The sequence below is a fragment of the Lycium barbarum genome, chromosome 3, assembly GCF_019175385.1.
Source record: "Lycium barbarum isolate Lr01 chromosome 3, ASM1917538v2, whole genome shotgun sequence".
Lineage (NCBI taxonomy): Eukaryota > Viridiplantae > Streptophyta > Magnoliopsida > Solanales > Solanaceae > Lycium > Lycium barbarum.
Genome location: NC_083339.1, coordinates 128,887,545 through 128,903,649, shown reverse-complemented (window position 1 = coordinate 128,903,649; position 16,105 = coordinate 128,887,545). Strand labels below are relative to the sequence as shown.

Below are 16,105 nucleotides of genomic sequence, written 5' to 3'. Positions count from 1 at the left end.
GGTGGGAGATTGGGCATATGTGAAGTTGAAACCTTATCGCCAGCACTCTTTAAGGCTTCAGAAACACTCCAAGCTCGGTAGGAAATATTTTGGACCATATCGTGTTCTTAAACGCATAGGGGCAGTTGCCTATAAATTGGACCTACCGGATGACGCTCGCATCCATCCTGTTTTTCATATTTCTTTGTTGAAAAGGTGTATTGGTTCTCCAGCGGTGCAAATTACTCCCATTATCAGGGCTTCTGTTGATGTTCCGCCATCTCCGAACCTTGAGGACAAGGTTCTGGATTCAGAGGAAGGTATTGTTATGAATTATGTGGATAAAGCCCAAACTAATTCAACAAAAGGGATTGGGCCTGGGGAGATCAGACGCAGTCAAAGAGTGAGGCAGCCCAACAAACAAATGAGTGATTATATTTGGGAAAAACACGTGACAAGAGAGAGAGAGTAGGGTGTTAAAAGTGGCAGCAGTGTCATTGACAAGGATAGTCATGAATTTGTTAAGAAAGTTCTGATATTCTCATCCCCCTTTCTTCTGTGGCCTCTCACCCCCATTCTCACTATCCTTAGGGTTTTGTTTATTTTCCAGTTGTGATTTTCCTTTTGAGTTGGTAATTTGAAATTGCTCGTTGGAATCTATTAATACAATCGAGTTTGTTCCAAAATACTTTTAGATATATTTGTTAGAAGAAAAAAGGGGTTTCAAATATTACCGATATTACTTTCTTTGTTCTATGTAAGGGTGTCAAATGGTGGTTGGATTAAATTTGGCGGAATCAAGATTAACTAAATTAATAAATGAGCGGTTTAATCTTTGTGTTGAGATGGATTTTGATTAAGAGATTAAACAATGGACCGTATGCTAACCCACTCAATTCTATCCAAGTTTTATTTTTTTTTATTTGTTTTCTTATAATTTATTTGATTACCAAGCAAAAGTAATATTTTTTTTTTAAAAAATTGTAATATTTTAATATATCAAACAAACAAATATTTTGATCCGTTTTCTTATGAATTAATTTGGAATACATATTTAAGCTATAAAAAAAAATCCAACATTTAAATTTGTAGACTTTGGCTATGCCCAAATTGACCCCTCATAAAAATATGCCCAGCGCCATTTTTAAGCCGCAACTATTTTTTAATGTGTAGCCAGTGTAGGCAACCTCCAAAATAATCGATATCCTACAATGCTTCTTATGAGTCAATGATTACAAACAAAAATAAAAAGATACGATCTTTGTCGCTAATTTGTTGCTAAATAAATCACAGCTAATTATTTTCTTTTGATTATCTGTCGCTAATTCAATGTAAATAGGATTAGGAACGAATTTTTCTATTTAACTGCAAATTTTATCCATCGCTGATCAATTTTTTTCTAATAGTGAAATTGGGATGAATAGTTGACCCAAATCAGATCAATTTTACGGTGGTTGATTTAGGTTGTGCCCAACTTGACCTGTCATGAAATTATGCAGTGCCATTTAATTAGGCGCAAAAACTTTTAATTTTTTTTTGTATTTGTACCCAGCATGGGCAAACTTCAGAAAAATCGATATCTTTTCGTGTTGTACAATGATGTTTTTCGAATCTATAGTAATAGTAGTATAATGCTTTCAAGAAATGAATCATGAGTTTCAAATATGAAAAATGAACTTGAATCAAATGGATATTGTTGGAAACAATTGGAAACATTAACAACTCACAATTGTTGCAAGATTGAAGAAGCAAGTCTTGAATATATAATATGAAAAATAAGTTTGTGGCCCTTATTGAAAAAACTTGAAACTATTGACGAATCACCATTTTGCAAGTTAGAAGAAGTGGATCTCGAAATTTCAATATTAAAATTGAGTACGAATTTTGTGAACTACATAAGACATGCAAGATTTGTCCATCATGCAAAACTTATTCAATTTAACAAGGAAAGTAAAATTTAACATGTCTAGCAAAACTGAAGAAATTGCACTACTTGGCCTTCAAATGGGCTGATCTCTATTTTTCCCCTTTAGCAATCCTTATGCCTAGTGCACATAAGTTCTTTAAGGGAGCGAGACATAACTTGTGTGATATTATCATACGAAAATATAAATATATGCCCCGTGAAAAAGTTGTTAGTTATGAGAGCAAAAATTAAAGACCAACACAAAATAAGTACATAAGTGCCAATGATCCAGCAAAACTTGGGAAAAGGCCCATCTTCCCAGAATTGAAACGTTATCTGGGCCTTGTGGCCCAAAGTCGGATATAACCCACTACATTTTTGAATGAAGATCGAACGGCTCTTTCCCTCTTCTCACAACGGAAAAAAAAAACCTTGGACTAGGGTTTTCAAGTGTTTGGCTGATTCTTCTTATCACTATTGCAATCTACAATTCAATTGCTGAAAGATTTGGTTCACATTCCTCAAAGTAGATCTAGAGGTGAAAATATCTCCATTTTTTACTTTTAAACGTACTAAGTCCATCTTAGTTTTTTTTTTTTTTGGTCACTACTAGATTATACAGTAGAGGGATTAAGAATACTGTTGGAAGTAATTGAGAATTACAGCACTGAAAAGTAATTTATGTGTGCACGTACTGTAATGCTCAAACTAGCAGCATCAAATATGCAATGCCTTATAACTTGTTGTTTCACTGTAGCTGTTCATACTAGGGACCTTATTTTCCTTTGATTAGTTTTAAACTTTTAATTTTATGTTGGTCAAGTTGATTTGTTTTATCTCAGATGCTAATTTTTTAACAGAAGATGTCGTCGCTCTAATTATACGCCTAAACTCCCTCTGGTCCATTTTACTTGTCATTTTTTTTTTTGCACGTTCCTTGAGAAAGCATTAATTAAATGGGTAATTTGACTAAATTATCCTTATTTATTCTTTCTTCTCAATTTAATACAGCTCTCTTTTTCACTACATTAATCTCTCTCCATATTTATTGAGTAAGGGTAAAGGTGGAAACTAATAGTTAATTATATCTTGGTTTTCTAAAATGACAACTATTTTGGACCATCTATTTTTAGCAAGGACGACATGTAAAGTGGACCGGAGGGAGTAGAAGATAAAAGAGAAAGTTTACATCCAACCTTCTCCGCTAGAATGGTGTACGGTTTTGGTTGTTATTGAAAGTTTGTGAAGTTGTAGCTCACAACTACTCTTTCTTTTCCTAATTATGTGTGTTTTTGCCGTTTCCTTTCATTTATTTTCAAGTAAATTGTGATTTGAATTATACTGTACTTCGCTATGCATAGGAGCCTAGCCCTTCAAAGAAAATTTGTCACCGGTAGGCCGTTTATTTGATTGTAGGAGTAATCAACTTCATTATGTCAAAAACACTTAAATAATTGTTTTTTACTGAATGTTTCTATTAGTTTTATGTTGTTCTTTCAATTAAGTGGATGCGTCTACTTTTACTTGTTGTAAATGTTTTGTTCATTGTCTTTGCAATTAAGGCACTAGACTCCTATATGATTCTACCGAATAATTTTGTCCTAATATGAAGGTGCTTATAACACGAGCTTTCTTCTTCCAGGTTTATACTGCTCTTTATATTTAGAACATGGAGAAAACAAACAATGCAGTAGCTGAAGAAGGAGTTCTGGATGTCAAAAATCAAAGCTTTCTGCTCGGGACAGAGAAGTCAAGTTTTCAATCTCCTTTACCTTTGGAGAAGAGGGGGATCACTGGAGTTGCAACAGGTTTTTCATCTGTTACACCAGCGAGAAAGAACGAGCAATCACACATTACACATGAAATAGATATCGCTGAGCTTCCTGAAAAGTCCGTTCCTCATTAAACTAGACTATAAGTTTATCCATGTAATGGTTTCTAACTCTAACAGTGAGTATGTTTTGATCTTCAGATACAGAAACTTGTCAGAGTTCTTTGATCACATGCTTTGCTCGTTGAGGTTGCTCAGTCTACGAAAACGGTCACCTACTTTTCAGAACGTATCCAGTCAGGTTGAAGTACTGACAGGAAGGTAGCTGGGTGGTTGCATACCTCATCTCCTCATTACTGTTTTTTCTTGACTATCTTATCAGTGCAGATTTCCTTCTATATCTGTTCTCTTCTCTAAATTCCTTTCCTGTATGTGGTAAATGGTAATATCTCTGCAATTTTTTGTTGATGGTGGCAGCTCTCTTTCTGGTTATCATTCTTGAGAAAATCAAAACAAAAAGGGTCCCAAAGCTAGTAGAAAATGTTATAACATACATGAATGATATTACCTTCTTCAAGCTCTTGTACATATCTCTCCTTTCAGAATTACCCATGATTGGATTAATGTCTTGAAAGGATCGAGAAAACAGAATTTAACAATTTGAAGCTATTAAATGGCATTTGTTTCAAAACCAGGCGACTTGTCTTTCACCAATAACCATTCTCCTAATAGTTTGGTTGAAAAAAGATTTCAAGAAAATCTCAAAAAAAAAAAAATCGACACTTTTTGAAAACAAACACCACCTGAATTGGTTTATTGGTCTTTCATTTATTTTAAAGAAATCTTTTTGACTTATCCTTAAACAATAGTATTGAGCCATATAATATGCTTTGCTGTGGAATAATTTGGTGTTGCAAATTGCAACATTTACTGAAAAGAAGTGCGAACCACTTGCTTTTAATCTGCTGAAAATTGCGGATATCAAAGGAACTAGAGCACTATGTATATAACAGTTGTTTTTCGACTGCTGAGCTATGAGCACTAGCAAGTAGCTCACTTGTAAGCATTGGTGGGTCACAGAGATATGTTTGACTTGTTAGTTGTTACATAGATTCTCCCATATATATTAAGTTGTATGAAGTGAAGTATCATGACTTTGTTTAGTGATGTAGTGATACTTAGTCCCGCTTTTGTTGGAAACATGTGGATTTATGGATTTATGAAACTGAGCTATGGAAGGGTGGTAAAGTGGGTTGTCTAGGACTGAGGGCGTAGTTGTTGATGTGGATTTATGGGTTGCAAATGCTATCAGTTTTAATTCACTAGTAAATCTACTGTCCCCTGACTGCAGCCATAAAATGTATCATACTAGAATATAGTGGTATCATTTTCTTTCTCAGTCCATTGTTGGAACATATTTCAGCAATTAAGTCTATATTCCTCTACTTCCTTTTTCAGAAAATTCACACACAGGCATCTTGCACAGATAAAGTACATAATTCCTGAAGCCATTCAGATAGATAAATTACTGGTACATGATGCAAAGACCATATGCATGAAGCCAGATGTTAAAATTACCTTGCATTTTGATGTTGTGGAAGATGACCAAGAACAATCGAAGTTTATGACCCTCAGCAGTCTTTTTGCATCCAAACTGATGGGTTTTCTCCATAAACATGCTCAGGTAATCACCCTTAAAGTTTTGGTATTTACCGGTTTCTGGAAGAACTCTTCAAACTAGTCTTGACACAAGTGGAATTGGATATGCAGAATCTGATGCTTCAGTAAACATTTATATCCAATCGAAAAATACCCTCCTTGTTTCTCCTTTCTCCTCTCATGCATAGACTTTTTCTCCTCTAATGCATGAAAAATATTGCTGTATTCATAACCAGATAAAGATAATTGTTCTACTTCATCAAAAAAAATAAAGTTAATTGTTCAAGAATATTTCTTGCGATATCACATCACTTCAATTGCTGATTTATTAGGTTCTTTATTTACTATTTTATGAAGAGCTACTGCAAAGGATTTCTTTATTTGAATGGATATAAGTTGTCTTAATCCAGAATAATGTATTGTAACTCTGTGCATTAGATTTTGTTCTTGCTATTACTTATCAACTCTTTCTTGAAATAATTTTGCTCTTTAAATTGTTTTTTGAAGCATAGAATGTGTGATATCCTGCTATTTGGAGGTCAAGACACATATCATGCATCTTTATTTTTGCAACTAAGTTGATTCCATCATATATATACTCTGAGATTTTAATTTTGCCAACTGTAAACAGGATTGCGACATCCCCGAAGCCATACTTCCTGACCCGTTTAACCAAAGCTGCCTCACTAGCAATGCAGACAAGTCGCCTATTGGTTTATCAAGTTCTCATGAATCCAAATCATTATCGTCATCCCATCTCTGTCCATCCTTCAGTCCACGCTTTTCTCGGCAAACGGCTTCTGCAGAAGCAAAACTAGATCACCTCTCGGTACCTTTGTCCACATGCTCAACTTGTGAATCTGAGTGTACATTGAATCAGGAACTTGACTCTAAAAGGACAATTCCTGAGTCATTCAAATCTTCCATCAACCTGAACAATGTTGAAGCGAGCCAACCTATACCGGCTTGTAGTTTGGTTGGAAATGAAAGTGAAAGAACTCCTGTGAAGATTCTGTCTGAGAGTGAACTAATGGTTGAAACACCTGCTCTGCCCACACCAAAGAGATCGGTGCCTATGACCGAAGATAAGCACAAGAAAATGACAGATCAAGACTCTGTTGTTTCCAATGTAACTGTCAAAAGGTCATTAGATTTTTTTACATTGGCTGGAGAAGAGACGCATGATGTCCTTAAAATGGAAAGGAAGACGATTTCAAAGGAAGATCACGTTAATGCTGATATATGCCCTCATGAGGTACCATTTATTACCTGGGAAAGTTCTTAGATATTTTTACATTTAGAAAAGCCACAGAGAAGTTTCTGATATCAATGTGATTAAGTTCATCTGAACACTCAATAGCTTGCCTGTCGATTACCTGTGTTTCTCTTTGCTCATTTAGTCTTGAAACGGTGTTGATCCACTATCTTTTACTAGTTTAAAACAATTTAGCTTTTACTACTGTAGTCAATTTATTATTGCTTTACCCTGAGTCGAGGGTCTATTGGAAACAGCCTCTCTACCTCCCAAGGTAGGGGTAAGGTCTGCGTACACTCTACCCTCCCAGACCCCACTTGTGGAATTACACTGGGTGTATTGTTTTTTCTTGTTGTAGTTTTTGCTGGCTAGGTATTTCTTCCTTCCGCTATCTTTGGTATAACTTATAAGCAGCTAAGTATTATGCTAATTTGGGCATCTATTTCCTGATTGGCTATTTGGTATTAGTATAGGAATCTTGTAGCGCACCTAAGGGTGTGGCCTAGTGGTCAATAAAGTGGGTGCAAATCTTGGAGACTAGGGTTCAGATCCCAAGAGAAGCAAAAAACAGTAGGTGATTAATTTCCATCTGCCTAAGCACACCAGTTTGCCTAATGTTTAAAACAAAAGTACAAGTTTTCCAGAGGAACGTGATAAAAGTTATCTTACAAAGGAAGAAACAACTAGACTGTTACCTTTTTCAAAAAAAAAAAAAAAAAAAAGGAAGAAACAACTAGAAAGTAGAAATTAGATGACATGCAGTGGTTGACAAGCATGTATGCTAGTAAAAGAGATTATTGGAAATGTTTTCTTTTTGTTCTTTGGATTCATCAATCTTTAAATTTATGCAACAAGACTCTTCTTTTTTCTTTTCTTTCTATTTCCCTTTTTGCTTTTATAACAGTGGTGTCTGGACCATTGTGTGTGCATCTCGACTATTCCATTGGGAACCTGCTGCACTGCTTAGGTATGGCAATAAAACAGTTCTAAACATTGAGTTATCAATTTTGTGCAAGGCAAAAAAGGGCAAGGTTTTAGCGTGATTTAGGTGGAATTTGTTTGAACAACAATTTTAGGTGAAATCAAAGTCCATGATGCTGGATCAATAAATTACCTAACCCTCCACCCCCCCAAAATGATATGTGATGGCTCAAGAACAACCAGAGTAAAGTAGAAAATGAAAGTGAAAACACTATTAAATGGTGGATACATCAGTTTTCATACAATAATAACTTATTGATATTCGGATAGTTTCCCCACCCCCCGATGTACAAGTGGTATTCTAAAGTGAAGCACCCCATGCATGGTTCTCTGCAGAAAACACCCAATCATCTATACTTTGGAACCTTGTGGGTACACAGAACTTTTTCATTCATCTCATTATGTTGTTGCGATTTGTTGAATCTTGTGGTTAAATGGGATTGCCATCATCCAGGTGTATGATTGAATTGCCTTATGTCTACTTTAGCATATTCAGAGCTGAAAGGCAACTTGGACTGTTGCCTCCACATTTTTGCTTGCGTTATTGATATGTTTACCATGAAATTAATTGTGAATCTTCTGGTAGGTTCAGGAAAGGAGTTGCTCCTTTAGCAAGGAAGCGAAGATTTATCAAAGACATTTAACTGCAGCCCGGCAGGAATCCTTTGGTTTATCCGATCTTGTTCGTCTGATTCACCGCATTTTTCAGTCTGTTGGCTGTCGTTCGATGACTAAAGTGGAACTTGTTCACAAGATCATAGTGAATGACTATGATATTGATGAGAACAGTATGCTCAAAAGCTGTTTCTATTCTTTCTTTCTTTTGCTGACTCGTGTTGATCTATTTTATGATCTTGTATGCATTTTGTATTCATGTAGCTGATGTGGAAGGGCAGATAGAAGTTCTTGAGAGGCTAGTTCCAGATTGGCTATGCAAGAAATCTGCTCCTACTGGAGACCTTTTGTACAGGTATCTATCATGTAAAACATTATACTACTTTTGGTTTGATCTGACTGTGTGAGGGAGCGTGCTGTGGTAGGATTTTTTTTTTTTTTCTGTTCTAGAGGTCACAGATTCAGTTTGCAAAGGCATTTTCTTCAGAGTCTACTTTTCCACTGTCATTTAGGTGATTTTGTGGACTCGGAGACTGTTTTCCTTAAAACCTTTATCCATTTTATATACTTGAAATTTGGCTTTTAAAAGGCAGGGTCAATATTGTTGCATTGATAGTGATAAAGGGGAGGCAACTAACCATGCTTAGTCACTGCTGTTTACTGGCACCTGTTTTGCACAATCCTTTAGATTTGCTTCATGTGAACGGAGAAGTGAGAGAAGGTTTTGGTGATTGGTTGGATAACAATTTAAAAGAGGGCTCCTTGTATAGGAGTTTGAGAGGAAATGAGGAAAGTTCCCTACTCTTTGAGATTCCTAATCATTTTGATATAATCATGACTTTCAACAATGACAAAATCATAAGAAATATTCTATAAGTATTTTTAGCGATTCTCTTGAGTTTTAACTCTTTTTGATTGTCATTTAAGCTATCATTAGCTTCTAGCATCTACCATTTTTGTCAAAGCTTGGTTGAGGAGACAACCGTAAACCAATAAACTTTGGCGAATGTTCACTTGAATGGCTTCTTTATGGTGAAGAGTATAATGGTTGCATAAACTTTTGGAGAATGTTAATTTTCATGGCTTCTTTTGGTGAAGTATATCATTGTTCTTCTCTTACTAATTTTTGGCTGTACTATACTTGGTTATTCATGGTTTTAAGTCTTGATGTATTGTAATGCTGTTTCTGGGTGTAGTATCAAGAAAGTTTCGGACTTGAACTCTGTCTGCGAAAGGGTTGTAGGTGTATGATCCATTTGGTGCGAGGTTAGTGGCCTTGCACTTCTATTATTATAAAGAAAAAAAAAATTGTGTGATTAACTCACTTACAAAATAAAACGGGACAATTATCCTAACCTTAGATATACTATGAAAGGCTCCTCTGCAAGCTTGTGATAATTTATGCTCTTTTCCAGGGGACATTTTGTTGGAGCTCCGATAATTTATGCTATTTTTCGACGCTCGTGCAGCATATACAAGAACTTGGTGCATTACCGGAGTATTTGAGAGACAAGGGAGGATGAATATTGTCCCAAAACATGTAGTGAATGCATACGGCCTTGTAATTCTATTTGAAGTAGATTAGTATCAATGAAGGCTGTGGAGCAGCCTGTTGGCATTAAAGTTGCTGTAGATTTGTAGTATGTAATACTAACTCACCTGATTGATTGATGCAGCAGCTTGGTGTTGCATTTCCTCCTCGTCATTCCTGCTTTTATTCTCTCCATCCTTGCCTACATTTACATGTATTTCCTTGTAACACTTTATAGAATTCACTCATTCACTAATATATTATGTAAAATAATGACTCAAACGTTTAGGATTCGGTATAGTTGATGAAACGCATCAAATATTTTGAGACTATGGGTGTATTCGGTTCGGTGTTTTCCAATTTTCTCATGTTTGTTTGATCAAAATTTTTAGAAAATATTTTTTTTGAAAACAAGTTCTTTAAAAATGGGGAAAATGACTTTCCTAATCAAAATAGGGAATCAAGTCTACAAGTGACATTTCACCAACCACCCTATCATTGCCCAACCCACCACCGAACCCCAAAAAACTCTCCCAACCCCACGTAGCACTACAACCCCCCACCCGCCTCCTAATTCTTTTTTTAAGTTTTAATTTTTTTTTCTTAAGAAAAAAGATTTAAAATATTTTTATTTTTTACACCACCCACCGCCCATGACCCCACCACCCCTTCCAAAAAAATAATATTTGAAAAAAAATAGTTTTGAAGAATTCTTTCTGATTTTTTACACCCCCCGTTCCCCCAACCCTTCGTCCCACCAACATCCCTTCCCGAATGTTCTACTTCATATTTAATTTTATTTTTTAAAAAAAATTATAAAAATGAAAAGTTTGCATGGTTGAATTTGGTGAGGTGGGTAAGAAAAAATTTCCCATTTTTTTATATTTTTTTTATAAAAATAAAATAAAATATATGAAATAGAATATTTGGGTGGAGTAGAAGGGTTGGATGGAGCGGTGGGTGGTGGTGTGGGGTAGGGTGGGTGAAGATGGAGTGCGTTCGAGGTGGTTGTTGGTTGGTGGTGGGGTGGGGAGAGATAAAAAATTCTCACCATTTCTTAGATTTATGGATCCAATTCAATTCAGTGAGATCTTTCATTCACATTGATTGGTAAGTGTGGGGGTTGGTGTTCGTATGGGTTAGGGGGTTAGTGGGGCTTCGGTGGTATTTTTCAAAAAATATTTTCTATCAACCAACCGAACATGAGAAAATATATAGAAATTCATTTATTTTTCAAGAATATCTTTTTGAGGAAAACACATTTTCCTCCTTACCGAACGCACCCTATATATGTATTGGAAGTTAAAGAGTATAAACTACCGAATTCCTTGGGTTTCAATGTCCCTTGTATTAATGTTTGGTACTCATAAACCATAATCACTCTAATCGTAATTGCTTTTGTTTAATTAGTTTCAGAGAACTCTTTTCCTTCTAATTCCATTTTATTTGGACTAATATTTGAACTCTAATGAATACACACGTCATCCAAATTCACAAGACATTTGTAGAAATGACCACCAAAGGCAAACGTCGAAGCTTGGAGGAAATATTAGAAGTAACCAAAATGCTGCCCATTAAATTAAAAATAGTCGGCGAATGTATAATGTGTATAATCCATGTATACTATATAGTTGTGCATTATAGAAGTATCAAGTGAGTGGACATAGTATTGAAGTGTTGGTACATTGATGATACAAAACAGTGAGAAACTGGTAGTAACAGCGACAACCTTGCAACGTCTACTTGACAAATGCATAATCCATAAGAATTTAATCAAGCAAATTCATGCTCAATCCATCACATGTGGTCTCTTTACCCAATCTCATCAATCTTTTGCATGCAAACTACTCAACGTGTACACTAAACTGAACAAACCATTGGATGCCCACAAGGTGTTCGATCAAATTCCCCAACCAGATATTGTCTCCTGGACTTGTCTTCTATCTTTACATTTGCAATTGCAACAACCCACTAAAGCCTTTTCTCTGTTCAACCACTTATTGGTTTCAACTTCACTTAAACCTGATTCCCATTCAATAGTTGCAGCTCTATCAGCTTGTGCTCGTACACAAAACCTGATAAATGGAAAAACAGTACACGCTATGGTTATATAAATTTATTGATCAACCTGAACCCATTGTAGGCAATGCACTGATTGATATGTATAGCCGAACGGAGAGAATCCATTTGGCTCAACGTGTATTTAACAGTATGTGCGTTAAGGATATTGCTACTTGGACTAGTTTGCTCAATGGGTTTGTAGTTTCCGGGGAAATAAAGTCTGCATGGAAGTTGTTTGATGAAATGTCGCAAAGAAATGTGATCTCGTGGACCGTGATGATTGTGGGATGTGTACGTGGTAAAGAACCCGTTGGGGCATTAGAACTGTTTAAGAAAATGAGGAAGGAAAGTGATGATAGCCCCACCTCAATTACGATAGTTGCTGTGTTATCTGGTTGTGCTGATATTGGAGCTCTTGATTTTGGGATGTCTATTCATGGATATGTAAACAAGGTAGCGGGTTTTGTTATGGATGTTGGGGTAAATAACGCGCTGATTGATATGTACGCTAAAAGTGGGAATCTTGATTTTGCTACGATGATATTTAGGGGAATGATAAAGAAGGATGCGTTCTCGTGGACCAGTATAATTTTAGGTTTGGCACTTCACGGTAGGGGAAGAAATGCACTTGAGGTTTTTGATGAGATGTTGGAATCTGGGGTGACTGCAAATGGGATTACGTATCTTTCAGTTCTATCTGCTTGTAGCCATGCTGGATTAGTTAATGAGGGGAAGGAATTATTCAACAGGCTGAAGAATGACACTAGTTGTGCCACTAAAATAGAGCATTACGGATGTATGGTGGATCTCCTTGGTCGTGCGGGTCATTTAGATGAAGCAGTGCGATTGATAAACCAAATGCCTATGAAACCGGATGCTGTTATATGGAGATCACTTTTGAGTGCTTCTGTCGCGAATACAAATTTGGAATTAGCTGAAATGGCTGCGGAGAAAGCACTTGCATTAGAACCTTACGATGATGGGGTGTATGTACTGCTTTGGAATTTGTATAATTCTGGTAATATGTTGGAAGATGCTTCCAGGACAGTGAAGATGATGAGAGATCAAAGAATCAAGAAAAAGCCTGGGTGTAGTTGGGTCGAAATTAATGGAATGCTTCATGAATTTGTGGCCGAACCTTCTGGACAACATGTTTATGATGGTATTTACAGGGTTTTAGACACAGTTGTAAAGCAATCAAATTTGGATATTCTTACTTATCCTGCAGAAATGTAGTCTTTTGAAAGCTGTAAAATTTTCTGCCCTGGATTGGTGTGACGTTGGGACAAAGGACAAAAAGCTATAAGAAAAGGTTCCAGTCCTAGTTCTTTTAACTATGGAAGACACTTCGTAATGTTTGGCAGATAAACACAATGCAGTAAGTTATTCTTGGTTAACTATTCTTGGCAATATGCAAATCAGCAGAGGCGGATCCAGGGGTTTAGGATTCTATCACAACTCATTTGATTTACTGTGTTTAAAATCAATTATTTACATTTAATTAGTGAAAATTTTAACACATATACAAAGTCTAAGCGAAAGCTTCTGAGTTTGAATGAAACCATACCCGTAACTCTACATCTGCCCCTGTGCAAATGCATCTATTGCACTCGTGTAGTTAGAATTTTCTTTTGTTGCATTTTTAGATTAGTATTGTGAATTGCAAGTTCTGGTTTTGTGTTCTCTTCTTCTCCATTCAATTCCTTGACTTGGTCATTGTATTTCTGGCACTACTAAAATTACAGTACTACTGCTATAATCTTGCCAGATAGTAGACTCTGATCATTTTTTCTTTTCTGTTCTTGCCTTTTAAGTTTTATTTTTTTGGATTTACTGGAAAAGAAAGACTCAATGTAGCCCCTAATCTGCGCGCAGCCCCTAATCAGGCTAATCAGCAGTACAAGTAAGAAACTTCCATTTTCCCCTTCTGATGGATACTTTAATAGATGATCTTTGACACGTCACGTGAGGTGCATCTAGATCATCTTATCCAGAGTATCCGCATTTAATTTTCATGCTTAGCTAATGGATGATCTATTCTAAATAAAATATTGTCAACAAGTAGAATTGTAGCAGAACTAGGGGCCAGCATGTAACTCCAATAATGATGTTGACTCGATTAAGTTTGGCCTTTTGAATGTTGAAACTTGGACTGGCAAAAAGAATTATATACATATATTATAAGTAAAATGAAGCTTAGAGGAAAAAGTAGCAGCATAATTTGCCAGCCATGAACTTATAACGTGCCGTAAAGCAAAGTAGAAGCGACTAAAGCGCATTGTTTAATAAGCTATACGTGCTCATCATTTTCTCAGTATCTTATCAATTTTTCAGAAAGTAGTAATTTGAAACTGAAAGTGATCTAAAATTAGAAAGTCTAGGATTTTGTGAAAGTCAAACACCACCCAAAGAAGAAAACCAATTTTTTTGTGAAAGTCAAACACCACCCAAAGAAGAAAACCAATTTTCTTTACATTTTTTTTATCCAAGGCCATGTGCGTTTCTTGAATTCCCACACCTATAAAAACCCAAAAATCCTTCAATACAATTGCAACATTACCTCAACTCCACATACCAAATACAGCTCAAAATGAAGATCAATCAACTCTTCCTTCCCTTCCTCATCTTAGCCATCTCTTCTAACTCTTTCCTCTCCTCAGCAGCCGAAGCCCCGCCAGCAGTAGTTGACATTGACGGAAAGATACTCCGAACAGGCGTCGATTACTACATCTTGCCAGTGGTACGTGGCAGAGGTGGTGGACTCACCCTGGACAGTACTGGCAATGAAAGTTGTCCTCTTGATGCTGTTGTCCAAGAACAACATGAAATCGACAATGGCCTCCCATTGACCTTTACACCCGTTGATCCAAAGAAAGGCGTTATTCGCGAATCCACCGATTTAAATATCAAGTTTTCAGCAGCCTCCATCTGTGTTCAGACCACCCTGTGGAAGCTTGGTGATTATGATGAGACGGCGGGGAAATACTTTGTCAGCATCGGTGGAAATGAAGGAAATCCTGGCAGGGAGACTATAAGCAACTGGTTCAAGATTGAGAAATTTGAACAAGATTATAAGCTGGTCTATTGTCCTACGGTGTGTAATTTCTGCAAGGTCATTTGCAAAGATGTTGGCATCTTTATTCAGGATGGAGTGAGACGTTTGGCTTTGAGTGATATCCCATTTAAGGTTATGTTTAAGAAGGCTTGACGGTTTTAACTCGTCAAGGATTCAAGAAAAATGATAAAAATAACAAAGTACTCAGCTTATTAATCTAATTGAATTTGTCTGAGATTGTACTGAATGTAGTTGTAATAAGAGAAGCATGAGCTTCCAAAGTCAAGAAAAGCTGTTAAGAATATATTTCTTTATGCCTTGTACTCTTTTGATTAATGTTGCTTCTTCAAGTCGAAAACATTATTATTGATGATTGATCTCTGTGTGTGTGTATATATGCCCGGTCCTTTAATTTCCTTACACACACACACACTACTACAATAATCATGTTTTTATATCAATTTTGTGTTAATTATGTTATCTAAAATCTATATATATATAATATAAAGTTAGGCAATAAGGAGCTAACGTGACACTTTTCTTTGGCTAAGGATCCTATTTATCTTTTTTCTCCATTTTTTGACTTTCTATCTCATTTTTCTCAATTGTTTTATTATAAAAAATCATCCCATAACTTACACCTCTTCATCTTCATAATTTCTACTTTAATTAGTATTAGTAATATCCAGTGGCGGAGCCACATTGAGGGATTCAAAATATAAAAAAGTAAGCATACGAAGAAACCTAAGGGCGTTCAACATTTACTATATATGCATAAAAAATAATTTTAACCTTGTAAAAATAGTGTTTTTTTCCGCTGAGGGTGTTTGGACGAACACCCTCAGCTCTATGTGGCTCCGCCACTAGTAATATCCATAACTCCCGAGCCTTTTATGTTTATAATCCTCAATTATTTAACTTTCTATTAGAAAACCCAATGCCAACCGTTTCTTGGATTAGAAGTGTTGTGTTTTAATAATATATATATATATCAAAGCTTAATACTGATTTACAATAGGGTTTATATTACATAGGTTTTTGACTGGGCAAGAGATTGGAGCATTTGATGAAAGAGAAGGGGAATATGGAAATTTTCTAGAGAGAGTTGGCTGATGCTCTTGTTGGTGACAATCTTTGCTTCTTCACAAATGCTGCTATTTATAGGTGTCTGGCGGACTTCAACTTCGGATTTCAAATGCTAAAGAATCTCTTGAGTTCAGCCTGGTGCTCTTTGAGCCCCATCGTCATGTGAACTTTTTCAAAAGAAACTTGATTTACTCGTCTTTTAGCTG

At 36.0% G+C, this 16,105-nt stretch overlaps 2 protein-coding genes and 1 pseudogene across 4 annotated transcripts; all 3 read left to right on the top strand.

Annotated features, from left to right (window-relative positions):
* The first annotated feature begins 2,266 nt into the window (after positions 1 to 2,266).
* Positions 2,267 to 9,990, top strand: LOC132632438 (CDT1-like protein a, chloroplastic). 3 transcript variants are annotated; one of them, XM_060348365.1, is made up of 9 exons: positions 2,267 to 2,423; positions 3,528 to 3,775; positions 3,858 to 3,977; positions 5,115 to 5,340; positions 5,947 to 6,570; positions 8,144 to 8,339; positions 8,431 to 8,521; positions 9,363 to 9,432; positions 9,582 to 9,990. In XM_060348365.1, exons 2-8 carry the CDS (start codon positions 3,555 to 3,557, stop codon positions 9,415 to 9,417), a joined length of 1,533 nt encoding a protein of 510 aa, XP_060204348.1. In that variant the 5' UTR covers positions 2,267 to 2,423; positions 3,528 to 3,554; the 3' UTR covers positions 9,418 to 9,432; positions 9,582 to 9,990. The 3 variants fall into 3 exon arrangements, with proteins under 3 accessions (XP_060204348.1, XP_060204347.1, XP_060204346.1); XM_060348364.1 differs by having other exon boundaries at positions 8,138 to 8,339; positions 9,636 to 9,990; XM_060348363.1 differs by having other exon boundaries at positions 8,138 to 8,339.
* A 1,084-nt stretch (positions 9,991 to 11,074) lies between these two features.
* Positions 11,075 to 13,532, top strand: LOC132632436 (pentatricopeptide repeat-containing protein At2g22410, mitochondrial-like; annotated as a pseudogene).
* A 729-nt stretch (positions 13,533 to 14,261) lies between these two features.
* Positions 14,262 to 15,190, top strand: LOC132632437 (kunitz trypsin inhibitor 5-like). The gene has a single exon (XM_060348362.1). The coding sequence runs from the start codon at positions 14,349 to 14,351 to the stop codon at positions 14,964 to 14,966; it is 618 nt and encodes a 205-aa protein (XP_060204345.1). The 5' UTR covers positions 14,262 to 14,348; the 3' UTR covers positions 14,967 to 15,190.
* The last annotated feature ends 915 nt before the right edge of the window (positions 15,191 to 16,105 follow it).

Excerpts from the sequence above, each read along its gene's own strand:
- LOC132632438 (XM_060348364.1), top strand. The coding sequence starts at position 3,555 with ATGGAGAAAACAAACAATGCAGTAGCTGAAGAAGGAGTTCTGGATGTC. Across the intron at positions 5,341-5,946 it reads TTCTCCATAAACATGCTCAG|GATTGCGACATCCCCGAAGC; the intron begins GTAATCACCCTT and ends AACTGTAAACAG. Across the intron at positions 8,340-8,430 it reads CTATGATATTGATGAGAACA|CTGATGTGGAAGGGCAGATA; the intron begins GTATGCTCAAAA and ends GTATTCATGTAG.
- LOC132632437 (XM_060348362.1), top strand. The coding sequence starts at position 14,349 with ATGAAGATCAATCAACTCTTCCTTCCCTTCCTCATCTTAGCCATCTCT.